The sequence below is a fragment of the Tasmannia lanceolata genome, unplaced genomic scaffold (assembly GCF_043159265.1).
Source record: "Tasmannia lanceolata isolate RefF3 unplaced genomic scaffold, GAP_Taslan_0.1 ptg000018l, whole genome shotgun sequence".
Taxonomy (NCBI): Eukaryota; Viridiplantae; Streptophyta; class Magnoliopsida; order Canellales; family Winteraceae; genus Tasmannia; species Tasmannia lanceolata.
Genome location: NW_027518695.1, coordinates 30,210,402 through 30,228,857, shown reverse-complemented (window position 1 = coordinate 30,228,857; position 18,456 = coordinate 30,210,402). Strand labels below are relative to the sequence as shown.

The 18,456-nt window shown below is 37.9% G+C and overlaps 1 protein-coding gene across 2 annotated transcripts in view; it reads left to right on the top strand.

Annotated features, from left to right (window-relative positions):
* Positions 1 to 2,077: 2,077 nt before the first annotated feature.
* The window catches only part of LOC143849947 (proline iminopeptidase-like), an 83,378-nt gene continuing 66,999 nt past the window's right edge, over positions 2,078 to 18,456 (top strand). For both annotated transcript variants that reach the window (XM_077359260.1, XM_077359259.1), the window contains exons 1-6: positions 2,078 to 2,339; positions 3,784 to 3,983; positions 15,390 to 15,488; positions 15,575 to 15,685; positions 15,765 to 15,827; positions 16,053 to 16,146. In XM_077359260.1, coding sequence (XP_077215375.1) covers positions 2,222 to 2,339; positions 3,784 to 3,983; positions 15,390 to 15,488; positions 15,575 to 15,685; positions 15,765 to 15,827; positions 16,053 to 16,146 — 685 coding nt within the window. In that variant the 5' untranslated portion in view covers positions 2,078 to 2,221. The remainder of the gene's footprint in view (positions 2,340 to 3,783; positions 3,984 to 15,389; positions 15,489 to 15,574; positions 15,686 to 15,764; positions 15,828 to 16,052; positions 16,147 to 18,456) is intronic.

The following is an 18,456-nucleotide window of genomic DNA, read 5'->3' as shown; positions in this document are numbered from 1 at the left end:
TGCCTTTCAACTATACTGGACAGCAGCCTTTCGCATCCCCCAGAGCTCTATTGATGAAATTGAAAGAATATTCCGAAATTTCCTTTGGTCTGGAGCTGATCTTCCAAACAAAATGCATCCAATATCCTGGGACCAAGTCTGCTACCCTAAGGTTGAAGGAGGGATTGGTATTCGGAAAATAAATGATCTTAATGTGGCCGGGCAAATGAAAATGTTCTGGAATCTTGTAGTGGGGAAAAAATCTCTATGGTCTGACTGGATTCACAAAAAATATATCAGAAACCAGAACATTTGGTTTATGAAAATGCCAAAAAGTCCCTCTTGGGGATTCCGAGGGATCCTCCAATCTAGGCCTCTGGTGGAAAAACTAGTTTGCTACTCTATTGGGAATGGTTCTAAAATTGATTTTTGGAAGCAGCCGTGGCACCCTGATGGTATCATCTCTAACCTGTCCTCTGTACGATACCTCTCCGATTGTATCAACAGTAATGCAACTGTTATGGATCTCCTTCATGATGGCGAATGGGACCCGATTCTCCATCTCCCCCATCTGAAAGCTCTAAAAGACATCATTGACAGAGGGATTCTAAATTTCGGAGACGAAAACCTCCCTATTTGGAAACCAACCGACAATGGTGAATTCTCGATCAAAAGTGCCTGGAACTCTGTTAGGCTCAAGAAGCCAAAGCCTCCATGGTGCTCTACTGTGTGGTTCTCTGGTGCTATTCCCAGACACGCCTTCACTTGTTGGCTGGCAATGTGGGGAAGGCTTCTCACTACCGATAGGCTAATAAAATTTGGGATCCGGGCGTCCCCTTTCTGCCCCCTATGCATTCAAGGGTCCGAAAGCATTAATCACTTGTTTTTCCAATGCTCATACTCCAAATGGATTTGGGAGACCATTCAGAGGCAATTAAATATCCGAAGAAGATGTAAAGGTGTTGCTGGAGAAGTAGACTGGATTAGGGAGCAGTTTGGAGTAAAGGGCAGCTTAGCACTGCAGTTAAGCTTCTGTTCCAAGCCACAATCTACAATATCTGGTATGAGAGAAACAACAGAACTCACGGCAAGCAAAGTATCCACAAGCATCAGGTCCTTCAAAATATCATCCAAGAAGTCAAAATAAAACTCATTGCCCTCGAGCGAAATGACCCCATGGATGCTCAGAATGTTGATTGTGCTAGACTTTTCAACCTCCCTTGTTTCAAGGCTCAGAAAGTTCAGAAACACTGTACTTGGACAAAACCCCCCATTGGAACTGTCAAAATTAACACTGACGCCTCCCTTATTGCAGATATTGCGGGAGTGGGAGGGGTTATAAGGAATCATGAAGGTAGAAGCATCAAGATGTTCTCCCTCAAGGTTCGCACTGGAAGTATCCACCTGCTAGAATTACAAGCAATCCTCCAAGGCCTCCTGCTTGCAAGAAAACACAACATGACCAACATGTGGATGGAATCTGACTCCCTTGTTGCTTTAAATGTGGTTCTCAAAAAATTTAAATGCCCTTGGAAAGGGATTCCTACCCTTGCCAAGATCTATAAAGGTTTGGCTGAGACAAATTCTTGGTGCATAAGTCATATTTGGCGTGAAGCTAATTCTGCTGCCGATTTCTTATCCAAACCAGATTGTGCTGTTAATGGAGATGACCTGAACACTGACTCTACTCCTCCCCTCCTTCTTGACCTCATGGCGCTGGACTCTATGGGAGCCACATACACTCGGTTGTAATTTTTTCCTATGAGTAGGGTTCCTTTAAATTGGTGCGGTTTTGGTTGGGGGTTTGTTTCCACCCTTTTGCCTTCATGTTATTTTTGTTTTGTGTGGGAGCATGTTCCCAGATTGTTGGCTTTTGAGCCCCCGTAGCTTGTAATTGTCTTTCTTTAATGATATCTGGTGGGGGTCTTGCCTAACCCCAGCTTACTCATCAAAAAAAAAAAAAAAAAAAAACCAGGAATGCTTTTCTCTATTTAAAATTGTATAAGACAAAAGCTATATTACAATCTTGTCTAAAGTAAATATTAAACCTTGCTTAGGGCCTACAAACCATATCATTTTTCTATTTTTTGTCGAGCTTACAAGGAATCTAATTCTAAGAGCATGGGATTGGGAGGCTCCTTATAGTGGCAAGTAGAAAGAATTTCACGGTTCCCTTTCATTGAACCTTGTTTGTACCCTTTCTACAACACACACCTTTATATAAATCACTAAAAAAAGAAGTATGAGGTTAAGCGCTAACAGCATTGAATTCTCAACATTTCCCCTTCTTATAAACACCCCTTCACACTTCCATCGATCTCTCTCCACCTTTTCGCTCTCCGCCAAGCAAATCGTTTCGGGTAATTTCATTTCTCCAACTCCCATCTTTCTTACAATCTGGGTTTTACTTATTTCGATGTCTTATGGTAGGGAGAACCCGCCCTTTTTTTTGTGGTCTATTTTTCATCTCAACCTAGACCGCCTGGAAATTTTATCAAGACCCCATTTTTGCTGTCTTTGTTATTGTTCTTTCGGTCGAATACTTCCTGAGAGATACCCATTATCTCTTTCTATTTGTGAAAAAAATCTCTTTCTATTAGTTAGAAAAATTGCCACTTGAAAAGTACTGGGTTCTTATTTATTTGATGCATTCTGCTGTGTACTTTATTGGTAATGGAGTGAATTGACCGTATACTGCTAGAAAATTAAATTCTAAGTGTTAGGTACCTAACCTATATGACAAAAGCTGTAGAGCTGATGGAACATGTTAGGCTAGGCCCTTTAAACCTGTCTCGTAACAGGCTGGGTCCAACCTAGTCCTATACCTAGGTAGGCTACCACTTAGGACCGTAACATTCCACTACGCTTCCGTCAATCCTAGCTCTATGATGACTTTCACTCTGCCCTTTTTTCTTGGTAGCCCTTTCCACAAGTCGCCCCTTCCATGACTCGAACATGGGACATGGCCTTTGCTCTTATGCGGTTATGCCTAATGTTAGGTACCTAACCAATACCATAGTTAGCAAAATGTGATTCGACAATAAAACGTGACGGCAAAAAATTGAGTTTAATACGGTTTTGGAAAAAAAAAACGAAGTGGAAAAACAGGAACACAAAAAAATGAATTTAAAATTTTGTGATCTACAAAATATAGTAGGGGTAAGGTTGGAAAGTTGGCCAAAAAACATGTTTAATACATCTATTTAAAACATTTGCCTCAAAAAACTCGGTTTTTTTAGTGTAAAAGTTTTAAACGGAGATTTAAATGAAAAACCATTAAAACGAGTTTTAAACATCGTTTTTTGCTAACTATGACCAATACGCCAAAAGCTCTAGATAGAACGTGTTAGACTAGGCCCTTTAAACCTGTCCCATGCTAGGATGGTCCCACCTAGTCCCATATCTAGGCAGGCCCGTACTCAGGACCATAACACTAAGTTGACATGTTTCTGGTTTTAGTGGCGTTGGTAATTTCATCTAGCATGAATCCGGGTTTAGTACATTTTCTTATTTGGGTGGGCTAAGGTTGGACATTTGCATGTGCATATGGTGTTCTTGAATGGAAATGCTTGTAGTAGGTGCAAAAGCTTGTCTAGTAGTACAGCAGATTTTAACTTTGTTCTGTTGAGATATGCAACAAATTAAGTTATGGTATTTGGGAAGTCTGTGTTCTTACACACACCAAAATCTGGCTATTTCACTGTTCAAATATGAGGATTTTACATATTTGTGTCATTTATTTTCGTTGAGTGTTTATTCATGAGTGTGAAGACATGTTGGGCTGATTTTACATATGCTGTGCAGGAAAGCAGAAAGTGTTACTATATACTCAAAATCTTGGTCAGAGAAGTGGTCTACAATCTAGGGCATCAATGAATTTGGCAAAGGAACTCCCAGTGAATATGAATCTTTATCCTGATATAGACCCATACAGTTCAGGGTCTTTGAAGGTTTCGGATATCCACACATTGTATTGGGAGCAGTCTGGAAATCCCAATGGACATGTGAGTAGAATCATCCTTTTCATTCCTTTAGTTTAATAACCCAAAGTGTTATTCACAATTACCGTTTTTGAATGCCTTCCATGACTTTTCAATTAGGAAGTCCTGAAATAGTTCTCCATAAGTGCTTGCATTTGCTTAGGTTCAAATGTGCCCCTCATCTGAGTGGAGTTAGTGAGCCACTGTTAATTTACGGACTTGGTGATTTGAAATAACCTGTTGAGAAAATTCAATGGTCATTATAAAGTGAATGAAGAGTGTGTGATAACAAACTTACCGAAAGGAGAACATGTGTAACAGATGCACCATTAAAAAAAAAAGAAACATGAGATAATAGAGGTGTTTCACTTACTCATCCATGGTCTGATTAGTGATTGCTATCAGTGGGATTTGGATGATGCCATTGCCAGATTGTGAACATGGTTTAAATTTCGGCCGAAACGAAACGAAACGAAATGGCCAAAATATTTCGATTTAGGCAGTCATTTAAACTAAATCCACTTGGATTTGGAAAGTTACAAGATTTCACCCAAAATTTTGGCATTTCATTAATGTTTCGGTCGAAGTATCCGAAACCTGACTTTTCATATATAGAAAACGTGAAAAAGCAAAGTTTCTAGCGAAACCCTGACAAAAATCAATTCCACTCGCTGAAAAGAGAAGAACGACGAGATTCCTTTAAGATATTTCTAAAAATAAGACAAAATAAAAAGAACAATCCCTCAATTGCGTAGTGGCAAGAGAAACCATCATCGGTTCGAGAACTTCCTTCAACTCTATCACATCTTCTATAATGACCAACTAATCAAGGAATTCTTCATTTGAAAATCCTCTGAAAAATTCAGGAATGTCAAACTTCAAACATTTGTTCCATTTATGATTTTTAGAATTAGTTTGAGAATCAACTCCATACGATCTCTTCTTCAAGATGCGATAATTTTTTATGTGATAATTGTTATGTAAGGGATTCAACCTAATGGTGCAACACAACCACTTCCTCTCTCCACCTGCAACACTCTATTGGAGAAGATCGATCGATCTCCAAGAACAAAACTCTTGCTCTGATACTAATCTTATGTTGTGCAATTGATGAAACATGAAATTCGATTTTGGAATTCTGCTTGCAAGTCACAAAATCCACAAAGAGACAAAGAACACAAGAAGAGAAGAGGGTGTTTATCGTTACTTATATTCAATATATGGATTTAAACTCCGGAATCATAACAAAATTCAGCCCAAAAACCCCATTTCCTCCATGAATTTATAATAACAACACTTAAATGCTAAAGAACTCTAATCCATGAAGAATTCGTTATGGAAAAGAAATACGACAAAAATAAAAACATGTTAAAATAACATTTTGTAGTTGTTGTTCCTTTCATCATTTGATCGACAACTGGAATTGTCAATCAATGATCAAATATCTTGATCCTTGAACTGGGACATCAATCTAACTGCTACATCTTCAGCTGTGGTATAATGTGTACTCCTTAAACCCTTGATTGGCTTCTTCTTGGCATGACCAAGAATGCTCATGTAATCTTTGGCCACTTTATCTACATCATCCAGTGTAGTAATAGTAAGGTAAATAAGTTTATCTATCAAGTGGTCATGAGTAGTGTTAACAGAGAGATTTGAGAATGAAATGTTGTGTGTTAGCCTCCTTGCCCTAACACACACATATATATTTATTATGAAAAGAATATGAAAAGACTATAATGCCCTTAGGCTACATAAGCTTATTCTAACCCTCTCCCTCAAGCTGGAGTATGAATGTCATACATGCCCAGCTTGTTACATAAATCACTCAATCGAGCTCCATTTAATGGCTTGGTAAACATGTCTGCAATCTGATCATTCGTTTGAGTGAACTCAGTTTGAATTTGTCCTGTCTGAATCCTGTGACGAATAAAGTGACAATCCACTTCTATATGCTTAGTTCGTTCGTGAAATACCGGATTCATAGCTATGTGAATGGCTGACTTGTTGTCACAGTAGAAGGACGCAGGTGGAAAAGACTATAATGCCCTTAGGCTACATAAGCTTATTCTAACAAGCAGGATTGCTCAGAAGATTACGATCATCTGCAAATAAATGATATTATACTCCATTGGTGTGTTACTGTGTCTCATCCCAAGAGTGACTCTCTGAAAGAAGGTCAAGTGCATATTTCCTTAGAGATATAAATATACCCTTTGATGATCTGGCAACATCAATCCCAAAGGAATACCTCAACACACAATTCTTTGATACAAAAGATTTTCTGCAGATATTTCTTAGAGTCCAACCGTTCCTTCGGTATCATCACTTGTGAAGATAATCTCATCCACATACACAACTGACATGGTAAGCCCTTCTCATCTTGGTTTCACAAATAAAGTGTGATTAAGACTGCTGATATGGAATCCAATCTGCATAAGGACACTGTTGAGTCTCTGAAGCCAAGCTGTAGGAGATTGTTTAAGCCCGCAAACTTCTTCAATCTACAAACTAGTTCCCTTGAGATATAAACCCAAGAGGGGAGAGAGAGAGAGAGAGAGAGAGAGCTTCTTGAAATTCCCCATGAAGAAAAAGCATTCTTGACATCTAGCTGTGACACTAACCACTTCTTATTTTGCAGCAAAGATCTTTCTGTCTTCCCCTCCATAGGTCTATGCATGGACTTTAACTTCAAGGCGGGCCTTGTACCTACTTCCCCATTGGGACGATACTTGACAATGTATATCCATGTGCATCTCAACAACTCCTAGCTCTATTCTTTTTCTAAATCCAGCACTTGTTCTTCCATCGCCTTCTTCTAATAGGTGTCAAGCAAGGGTTTTCTAGCCACTTTAGAATGCTGTGAGATGAGAGGATTGCAACAAAGGACCTACATGAAGAAAAAATACCTTCATAGGAAACATGATGGTTAATGGGGTGACTGTGCAAGATTTCTTCCCTTTACTTGATTGGACAAATCAAGAATCTCAGAATTAATAGAAACAATAGGAGAATAAGTGACACGATAGTCAGATGTAAGAGGAATGATATGACTTTGGATCTAAGGATCTGATCTAGCCATCTGGGTGCATGAACTTATGGTTATACTCTCCTCTCCTCTTTATATGTACATACATTTTGATTGTTGTGCCCTTGGTATTTCCTTGAAATTCTTGATTGAGACTATTGGGACTACTATAACTGATGAGACTTTCCCCAACATTAGGCAGAACTAGTCTCTTCTCTTATCTGAAAAATAAGGGACATCTTCAAAGAATATAACATACAGTGAGATGTTTCATTTTTCATTTTTTGGATTAATGCACTTGAATCCCTTTTTAGATTTAGAATAGCCAACAATGACACAATGGGTCTGTTAGATTGTTTATCTTCGAAGGATCAAGATTTTGAACAAAACTGCACATTCAAAACACGTAGAGTATTGTTATAGGGGGAACTAGCAAATTTAAGACTCTCAAGATGGATTATTCATTACAACAATGGTAACCTATTAATCGCGTAACAAACAATTAAAACAACACCATCAATAAAGTTTAGGTACCCGTATTTTTGTGAAAAGGGGATGGATTACTTCCAATAGGTCACATTGTTTGGGTTCCACTATTCCATTCTGTCAAGGAGTTTAAGGACATGGAGAATGGAATTCAACACCATTCTGCAAATAAACTTGACGTTCTTCGAGAAAGGTATTCATCACCATTGTCAGAATGAAAGTTCATGATATTGCTGTTGAATTGATTTTTGGAAAGATTTGAACAAGATTTGGATTGTTAGCTCTATCTTTCATAAAAAAAAAAGAAGCTGTGTCTTTCATCAACATAAGAGTAACATCATCAATAAACAAATGATACCGAAAACCAACATAGAAGATAATGGGTGGATCGTGCATGTCCCTAGGCATTAGAATGGATTAACTGAAAGGGAAAAGTACAACCATGGTTTAAACTTTTAGAATATATGAACCGATGATTTTTTTCCCAATCACAAGTCCAACATCATAAGTTATCAAAATAAAAGTCAACCGATACTAGAAACTTATTGTAAAATTTGAGAGAATTTTATTAATCTTGGATGATGTGATTTTATTCTACCTAATCAAACCATAGTTGCCTAATCTAACTTATTGTGAGATCTCACATATTCTAACATGCCCCCTCAAACGTATATGGATTGAAAATCGATATACATTTGATTACAATGAATATCCCAAAAAAATGTAAAAATTTGCCAATTTTTGTTGCACATTGTCACGATTGATGTCTACTTGTTGTATGTTGCCAATATTGTTGAAGATGATGGCCACCTGTCGTTGAAGAATGTGTTGCATTAAAAGGTGAGCCGCGAAGAGCTTCAATGAACTGAATTGGACTCAAGCCTGAATGAGCGAGTCATTAGGCCGATTAGAATATCAAACCTTCTGAAAATGGGTCACAATGGACCAATGCCGGAATGGGCAAGAAATGCGTCACAATGGACGAATGCCGGAATGGGCAAGAAATGGCCTCTATGGGCAAAAGAAAGCCTCAATGGGCAGACTTCACGGGTCAGCTTGAGATACCGAAGAGAGAAATTGCTCTCTCATGCACGAACCTCAAGGAGAGAGGCCCCTCAACTGAGTAGAGCTCCTAGTTCGGGCACGCACCACAAAGAGGTACCTCAACCGAAATAGGCGAAAGACAAAACTATAAAGAAAGAGAGGAAAGAAATAGAAGAGAAAGCGACAAATAGCGGTTAGGAATGGTGGCAACAATTATCGACGAAAAATTGGACATTGGGAAAAAGTGTGCAAATATCAAATATGTGTTTTGAAAACAAATCCCTTTTTTTTAAATTTGTGAAGGTGTTGACAGCAAAATAAGGAGATCGTGTAATTGGCACAAGATGATGAGGGGGTGCATTCAAGTAGATGAGGGGTTATTGAAGGCAACCAAGAGAGTTTTGAAAATTAGATGAGAAAAGAATGCAAGGAGATTGAACAAGAATGCTAAGGATATTATATATTGTGTGCATGTAAAGTCCAATATTTTCCAAAAAGTACTATGGGGCCCGCATGATAAGAAGATCCAAATTGTTCATTTGTTGGGCCACAAAGTAAATAGGCTACACCGTATAAATAATCTCCATAGGATGATCCTAAAACTCCGATCTATTGATGTTTTGATAATGGGCGATCCCATTGTAGATCGAAGGGTTAGGATCATCCTACGGAGATGATTTACAAGATGAAACCTATTTACATTATGGCCCAACAAATGAACAATTTGGATCATCATATGAAGTGGGCCCCCATTACTTTTGGAAAAATGCTATATTTCACAATGGGATAAAATATTTTCCTAAGGGGCATTATGAAGTGGCTCCCCTCTGTCGCTCCCTTAGCCAAGAAAATTTAGTAGGAGAGAGGGGCACATTAATTTAGGTTACTTGAGAGAGAGAGAGAGAGAGAGAGAGAGAGAGAGAGAGAGAGAGAGAGAGAGAGTATTAATTACACACGAGTGCATTGAATACAACCAGTAGAATGGGTTTCATAGGCTCCGTTTCTTTCGACATAGAATTTGTTTTATGTTGTAAAAATGAACATGTTAAAGTATAAAAGATAAATAACACCTTTCTCCAACAGCTTAAGCTTTAGGAGAAGTTGGTTAGTTAACATGGTATCAGAGCCAAAGGTCTCGAGTTCAAACCTCCCGGATAGCAAAAATCCACATGCGATGGTCGGCCCCAAGTAGGACCACATGTGCCACATGTTTGCCAAGTGGGTCACACGTGTGGGGGAGTGTTAAAGTATAAAAGATAAATAACACCTTTCTCCAACAGCTTAAGCTTTAGGAGAAGTTGGTTAGTTAACTAGTTAACAGAACATAAAACTAATTTTAAGTCAACGAAGCCAAAATGAAAAGTTCCTGAATTTTAGGGAAGAATTGCCCCACCTCTCCCCTTAGCTTTGCCCTTGATTTTAGCCTAGGAAAAAAGGAATTTGAAAGACCCACATGTTAGTTGTTTAATGGCGGTGTATGTCCTATGACATGTGTAATTTTATGACAAGTGTAGAGAGATCTTTGTTGCATGGACGAACACACAGAACGATAAAAGGATTGGTGCTTGTTCTTGCAAGGAGATTGAAACTAATGAAGCTGGTAAGGAAGGAAGTACTAGTGCTGTTAATTTGAGAAAGAGAATGTGGGAGCGATGGTGGCCGGGTGGACGGCTAGATCGGTCGTCCGCCGGAGAGAGCAGCTATTTGTCTTGTGGTCACTCCAAGATCGGTAGCTCTGATACCATGTAAAATTTGAGAGAATTTTATTAATCTTGGATGATGTGATTTTATTCTACCTAATCAAACCATAGTTGCCTAATCTAACTTATTGGTGAGATCTCACATATTCTAACACTTATGACATAAGACTAGAAGGAGATGAATAACTAGATCGACAATTCCACATATGAAGGTTATCCTTACCCTGACTTAATTACTATGGAGATGCTAGTAGCATGAGGATGAAAGAGATACAATCCTAGCTCTCATCCTCCACTAATTCTCCACTTCGCTCTCATGTCCAGTGAAAGAGATAGGAAGAACCTACATTATACTTCAGGTAAGGGACTTTTTGAATTACTTTCGAAAAGAAGGTTAGTAGAAAAGTGAGGAACATGAATAGCAAACTGAAGGGAAAGAGGAGGAAACGGGAATGATTCCCTTGCCAGAGATTTTGATAAGAGCTCCATGATCAAGTTTTACAATACGAATGAAGTTAAAGGTTCAAAACAAGAAAATAATTGAGACATACCACTCATAGATCAGTAGCCTTAGAGTCAATTATCCATGGGGTCTGAGAGGGTGGAAGAGTGATATGGAAGCTATGTTGCTTTAGTACGGATATGAGTGTTGGAATCTGACATGGGTATCGAGTGTCGGATTCGGCAACCCTAAAAAAGAATGATTCGTGGATTCGCCAAAATATTTTAATCAATTCTCAAATTTTAATATTTTTATGTTTTCTTACTAGGTCATACAATCGGATTAGGTGACCGAACCGAACGACGACTGCCCGAGTGTTGCAATCGACCGCCTGGCCAGCTTTCCAATCCCTTTCGTTCACAGGACACTCCATCAATCTATCAAGGGTGACATCGTCATAAATGGCATTTTCACACCACCATTGTACCATATAATAAAAGTTTTAATAGGCAAAGTAGATATAATGTTTTATTTTCATTTAAGAAACTTACTATTAGGATGGGTAAAACTCAAAACATGTGTTAATTGTAAAGTTGTTCTGGTAGTATTCAGAAAAAAAACAAATAAAAGAGATCAAGAAGTGTCTCAAAGAATCCTGAAGTATTGGAATCCAAGACGTGTCCAACATGGATTCTTTTTCCATCAAGAAGAATCCATGTAACATGGTATGGAAGGTTGATGTAGACATGTAGTACCTGCCTGGGCTAATAGAGGTTGCGCGAGCGGAAGACATGCCCTTGACACGATTCATTTCATGGACCGTAGAAGTATATTCAGCCAGAGACATGCAAATCCGATAACATCCGGAAACAAATTGAGGAGCATCTAAAGAATGGCTGTAACTCTGCACAATAGGATCAGTCGATGCTCTGTTTACCATCAAAGGCGGCTTACTATAGTGATCCCAACATCTCTCCCCGGTATGGTTGTTCCTTCCCCCAAAAGAACACTCCTTATAACCATAAGACCGCCCCTTCAACCGTTATGAATATCTCCCCTTCCACCAGCATCACGACCTTCAGACCTCTAGAGTCTGAAACCAAATCTGATCCATCAATCACAAAGGGAGGTGGCTGCATAGTCTGTCTTATATGCTCATCATGCTGTAGAATGACATACACACTTTTAACGCATGGAAAGGTCTGAGTCTTCAACAAATGTGCCCAAGTAGGTACGGATTCTATATTCAAACCACTCTACAACTCCAAAGATATTTTTTTTTCTCTTGCCTTTTCTTTATCTGTTCAACATCTTGAGGGTAGTGAAATTGATCGTCTTCATAAAATGCCAACTTTTTGCATATAAAACGTAAATGAGTAAAGTATTCCTTGAGCGATTGATCTCCCTATTTAAGTTAACTAGCCTCCAGACATAATTGATAGAGTCAGGCTCTATTATATTGATCCAAATGCAGGTCATGAGTTATATCCCATATCTCTTTGGCAAAGGACAAAAAGTATATGCTTCTAATCACATTCGGCTCCATATAGCTCCAGAGCCAAGATGTAACCGTCACCGACAAATTTTTGGATTCCTAGTCTCCATATATGGGATCATCCACTATAGGGGTTTGATCAACTCTATACTCTTTCCATGTTTCTTCTTTCCACCAATAATCTCAATTCCCATGACCATCATAAAAAATTAATCCCATTCATATTGAATCCTTCTAATTTGTAACCCAAGAAATTCTATAGGATTAAAACTGAAAATTGGCACTTCTAAATGTTCAATGGACATATTTGAAGACAACTCCACCGCCGTTCAACTAGAACACTGACTAGCCAACTTGGGAAATTCTCACACATATGGCACAACCAAGGGCTTACCAACCCACTGTCATCGCAAAGACATAAGGAGACTGAGAAACAAGAGGTAAAAGCATCCTCATATTTTTTCCTCTATTCTTCAGATCCACATCAAGTTAGTTTTGCGTGAGAACAGGATTCAAACTAACTATTCTTGTATCGATTTTACTTATCAATTCATCCGACACAAGATCGGATCTTAAGACATCAAATCCTTATTTCCAATTAAAACCCCTAGACTTCACAAGGTCTCTTGAAAAACAAACATCGAATCCCATTTCAAGGATTCTCAAGGAACATAGCTCAACCCTCAAATTAGTGTTGGGTGGGTGAGGGTGCTTCCACCATCTGTATGTATGGTCACCACTAAAACAAAAACATATTCTGAAAGCCAATAACTAAGGGAAAGGAGATCATGCTCTAATACAATGTTGGGTGCATGGGGGTGCTTCCGATATCTGTATGTATGGTCACCACTAAAAAAAAAAACATATTCTAAAAACCAATAACTAAGGGAAAGGAGATCATGCTCTAATACAATGTTGAAGTGACGATGAGAAAAAGAAGAGTTTGGGGGGAAAGGGCTCAACATCCCACTTAGTGGTTTTGACCTACGTCTTATTACTTGGCTGATATCTACAGAACTATCTTTGTTTTGTTTTGTTTTTTTTTTTTTTTTTTGAGAAATCTACAGAACTATCATTAATGAAATAAAAGATAATTGAAGACTGTTGGAATATGTGAGATTCACCGTTGATTTGGGTGTAGTAGAATAGGCAGTTTGGTTAGATTGCAACTAAGCTAGATTTAGTATAGGTAGGATTTCTATCTTTATCTCTTTCCTTGGTTAGGATTTCTTTCTTTATCTCTTGCCATAGTTACTCTTAATCTTTCCATGTTTATCTTTTGAGTGTTCTATATAAACACTCTTTAGCATCTTTGTAATTTATTCAATATTAGTGAAAATCTTCTTATAATTTTACATGGTATCAGAGCGATTCGATCCGACCATGCATTGAGGACAACCACAAAAGCTCTCCTCTCCGGCGGATGGCCAATCTAGCCGTCCGCCGGGCCTTTTGTTGCAAGTCCTCCCATCTGCTTCATGTCTTCCTCGTTGTTGTTTTTTTTTTTCAACGCTTGTCTTCTTTCTCATTCCTTATTGCTGTTTATCTCCATCTACTCCTAGGGGATGTCTTCCTCATCTCATATCCTTCGGACCCGGTTCCATCTTTGTTGTTCCTTTTACCATGCTATCTCAATCAGCCAAACCCCAATAGTACTTCTAGTCATACACTTCCTGCTGCTGTCATTTTCACCTATCCTTTTATTAACATGCTTGAAGGAAAAGGTTGCAGCATCATCTATTTCTCATTTCTAAAGCCTTACATGGTCTTCTTTGCACCACTTTCCAAAGCTTTGCAATGTTTTCCAAGGAGCAGCCCATCATGACGAGAGAGATAGTTGAAAATTGGCACCCCTTCTATCTCTAAAGGTTTCTAGTTTTCCAGCAATCATCTGATTTCATTTACACACCCCCATCCTTTCTCTTTAGCAAAAGAGTACGCCCAAATAATTGATAACGGCACTCCTTTCCACCTTTAAAATTTCCTATTTCCCCTAGTATTTTATAAGAGCCTCGTTCTCATCTTATGTGTCAGACTCCCAAATTGATAATCATATTCAAATTTGATATCCGTACCTCTTGCCAAAAAAAAAAAAAATTTTCTCTATTGTCCAAATGCTAAAAGTTTTATGTTGATATTTGCCAAAATTTGTCTTACTCACTAGTTGTCGCTTTCTCCTTTATTTCTCTAAATTATTCCTCTTTTTAGTTGTGGTGCTTCATTTATTGTGCAACACGTGCCTAAAAGAGAATTTTAATTTCATGAGGGTCGGTACTGTCTTGCCCATCGAGGCCATTTCTTGCCCATTCCGGCATTGGTCTATTGTGACCCATTACTTGCCCATTTTGGCATTGGTCCATTGTGACTCATTTCTTGCCCATTCCGGCATTGGTCCATAGTTACCCATTCTCACTCGCCCATCGGGGCTTGAGTATCATCTAGCCCTATTGAGGCTATGATCTATCATGATCCATTGGCTTTTAAGCCCTCTTGGCGACAAATCAAAAAGTTGTGTCTCCTTCAGCAATCAATATCATTGGGCAACAACATCAGAGGGTGTTCATCATCAAATTTTTGGGAGTAAGATCAGAGGATTCTATTCTTATGGGAATTTCTGGTGGAGGATTTTATTTTTTCATATTGGGGATATTTATTGTAATCAAACGTATATAGATTTTCAATCCAAATACGTTTGAGGGGGCATGTTGGAATATGTGAGATTCACCGTTGATTTGGGTGTGGTAGAATATGCAGTTTGGTTAGATTGCCAACTAATCTAGATTTAGTATAGGTAGAATTTCTATCTTTATCTCTTTCCTTGGTTAGGATTTCTTTCTTTATCTCTTGCCATAGTTACTCTTAATCTTTCCATGTTTATCTTTTGAGTGTTCCATATAAACACTCTTTAGCATCTTTGTAATTTATTCAATATTAGTGAAAATCTTCATATAATTTTACAAAGACATAAAGTAAGAACCAATTACAATTATGCCATTAGTATATATAATCACTAACACTAACAGACTAGAGACATGCGCATCAACTACATACATCAATATAGATTGATCTTGAGTATGCTCTGTGTGGTTTTAGTATGCTATGTGTGGTGTCTTTATGAATTGAGTTTTAAAATATCTTGTATTTATTTATTTTCTACATTTTTATGATTACTGACCCATAAAGCCTTGGTCATAAGATTTACAATTTTTTATTCATAAATTGTACTTCTTGACAGCCAGTTGTATTTCTCCATGGGGGACCAGGAGGTGGAACATCACCCACTAACAGAAAATTTTTTGATCCTGAATTCTACCGGATCATTCTGTTTGATCAGGTTTACATTCTTAACTAATATGTTAGTTTTCTTATTATTTGTTACTTCATATAGTTCTATTGTCAAATGACCATTGTCTTCTCCAGAGAGGTGCAGGTAGGAGTACGCCCCATGCCTGCTTAGAGGAGAACACCACGTGGGACCTAGTTGATGACATTGAAAAACTTAGGGAACATTTGAACATTCCAGAATGGCAGGTTAAAATTGTCATCCCTTCTCCATGGAGAATCCTTATGGATATATTTCTTACTTTTTTTTTATATAATAACGATGCAGGTTTTTGGTGGGTCATGGGGAAGCACTCTTGCACTTGCTTACAGTCAATCACATACTGACAAGGTTAGCAAAATCTCTTATTCTTCTGTCTTTGCCTTTACTTTTATTTTTATTTTTTTGGTAGTCTACTATAATTTTTAATATATCTATTATTACTATTATATTATTACTACTACGAATGCCACCCATTGTCTAGAACAATGGTCATCCTCATTTTGAGATGTCCTTTTTCATAGATTGCTTACTGCATTTGACCATTAACATTCTTTCCTTGAATTTTTTCTTAAGGTTACTGGCATGATTCTTAGAGGCATTTTTCTTTTGAGGAAGAAGGAACTTGATTGGTTTTATGAGGGGGGTGCAGCAGCTATTTTCCCAGATGGTATGTCTCTTTTCTTTTCTCCCATTTGGCTGTGCCGGTAAGCTGATTTGAACCCTTAACCTAGTGATTGACTTATATTTTGTTACAATTCTCTGTTGTTCTTTTCAGTAATCTATAATGTAATGGTAATAGATCAAGCCATTAAAGTTGCCTTCGAGTTTGTTCCAGTGATGTTTGAAGTGTTAAATATAACACACACACACACACACATAGATATATATATATATATATATATATATATATATATATATATATATATATATATATATATATATATATATATATATATATATATATATATATAGTAGAAGAGAAAAGAAGAGAATTTTTTGAAAATTCTATGAGAATTACACATCACTTTTTTTGACTTTTTTTAACAAATGCACCCATTCAACCCACATATTTTCAATCCTACCCCTTCCTTTATGCTTTTTAACAAAGCCACCCATTAAAGCCACATAATTTCAATCTTACCCCCCTCCTTTATGCTTTTTTGATAAAAAATCTATAGAGTGATCTTAACCATCCGATTGAAGAGGAATTATGGAAACCTCTATAGATTGGAGGGCTAGGATCAGCCTATGGAAATGATTTTTGGGGCACAACCTATTTATGTTGTGTTCCATCACATGGACGGTTTAGATCAACCTATGATGTGGTCTATACAATTCTTTGTCGGCCCGTGCATCGCACGGGGTTTTTTGCTAGTGTGTGTGTATATATATATATATATATATATATATATATATATATATATATATATATATATATAATGTGAAGTGATAAATTTGTACAGATAGTTTAAGGGGCACATCACAATGGAATATTGGAATACCAAATAATTAGTATTCTGCCCCTATTAAGTGCAAAAAAAATAAGGGCGGCCCAGTGCACGAGGCTCCCGCCATTGCGGGGTCTGGGGAGGGCTAGATGTACGCATCCTTACCCTTGCTTTGCAGAGAGGCTGTTTCCGTGGCTCGAACCCGTGACCACCAGGTCAAAATGGAGCAACATTAAGTTGCGCCAAGGCTCCAACAATGCCTAAATTATATATTTTGAGTACTTTCCCTCAAGTTGAGCTTTGTGAGAAATAATATTGATTCTTGCTAATCCCTCCGGTCTTGATGCCAAACACATTGTTCTATTTTTCTTGAATGGTAACACATGGTTTTATTTTACTCACATAGTTTGTCTTTACTTCCTTAAACACTATATCCTTCATGAGATGATATTTAGCCTCAGCAGGTATTGGTGTTGCATGAAAGTATGAAGCATGGGGGTTGCTACCATACGTGAAAAGCATAATCAAATCAATTAAAGCACATTCTTTGTAAGCAATTTGAGAGGATTTTTTTAGGCTGCCATGTTCGATCTGCTTTTGCACCGACCTTTCGACAATTTTCTATTTCTTACTAGACCGTCATATTAGGATATCTGTTTAATACTTATCGAGGTCTGAGTAGATATTCTTTTGTCATTGGAACCTCTAGATCAGCAATGAGCAAGTGAGTGTGATTCTATTGGCTAATTAATCAATAACAGTGCATTTCAAATATCTGAGGATTCATTTGATAGGTTTTGAGTGAGGTTTTGTTTGCTGATGCATACACTGACAAACATTTACAAGAAATGTAATGTCTCATCTGCAGTAGGTAGGATGTTTTATCCCTCCAACAATGCTCCTTTATGTGGTTAAATCTTTTAGCTAGACCCCTTAATAGTTTTTTCACTTCAACATGCGTAGGAAAATGGGTTTCAAATTCTCTTTTCTACAATTTGTGCAACTGAAATATCCCTTTTCAAAATCGAAATAGGAATATTATTTTTGAATGGTGACTGTTTTCATTAGCATGAATGGGCATCATAGGATATGGTCCCATTATCATGTGTACGGTGATTGGCTCCTTCAATCTTGTTGGCCATAACAAGTCTAACCCGATGCCATTGGTTTCACCAGCATTGAATGATTTTAGCCCCTTGATCATGGGTGATGAAAATGGAATCTGTTTAAAGTTTCTCAAGTAATGTGTCATGGGACTTCAGTTTGTCCTTTGCGACAATCCCATGTGGCACCACCACATAGAATATGCTTAGGCCAGTCTTCTCCAGTGCAAGGCCGTGGAGGCCCTACTTAAATGGCACCCCTTTTGCCTTCTCTAAATACTCACGAACTATGAACCGTTTGAGCACTCTGGTGCCAGTAGGTCACCATCATCGTGCACAAATTTAAGCTGACATCTCGTGACCTTCCAGCATCATGATCCATCTAAACACAAAGGCCTCAAGGCTTGTGCAAATTCGTCCAATTGC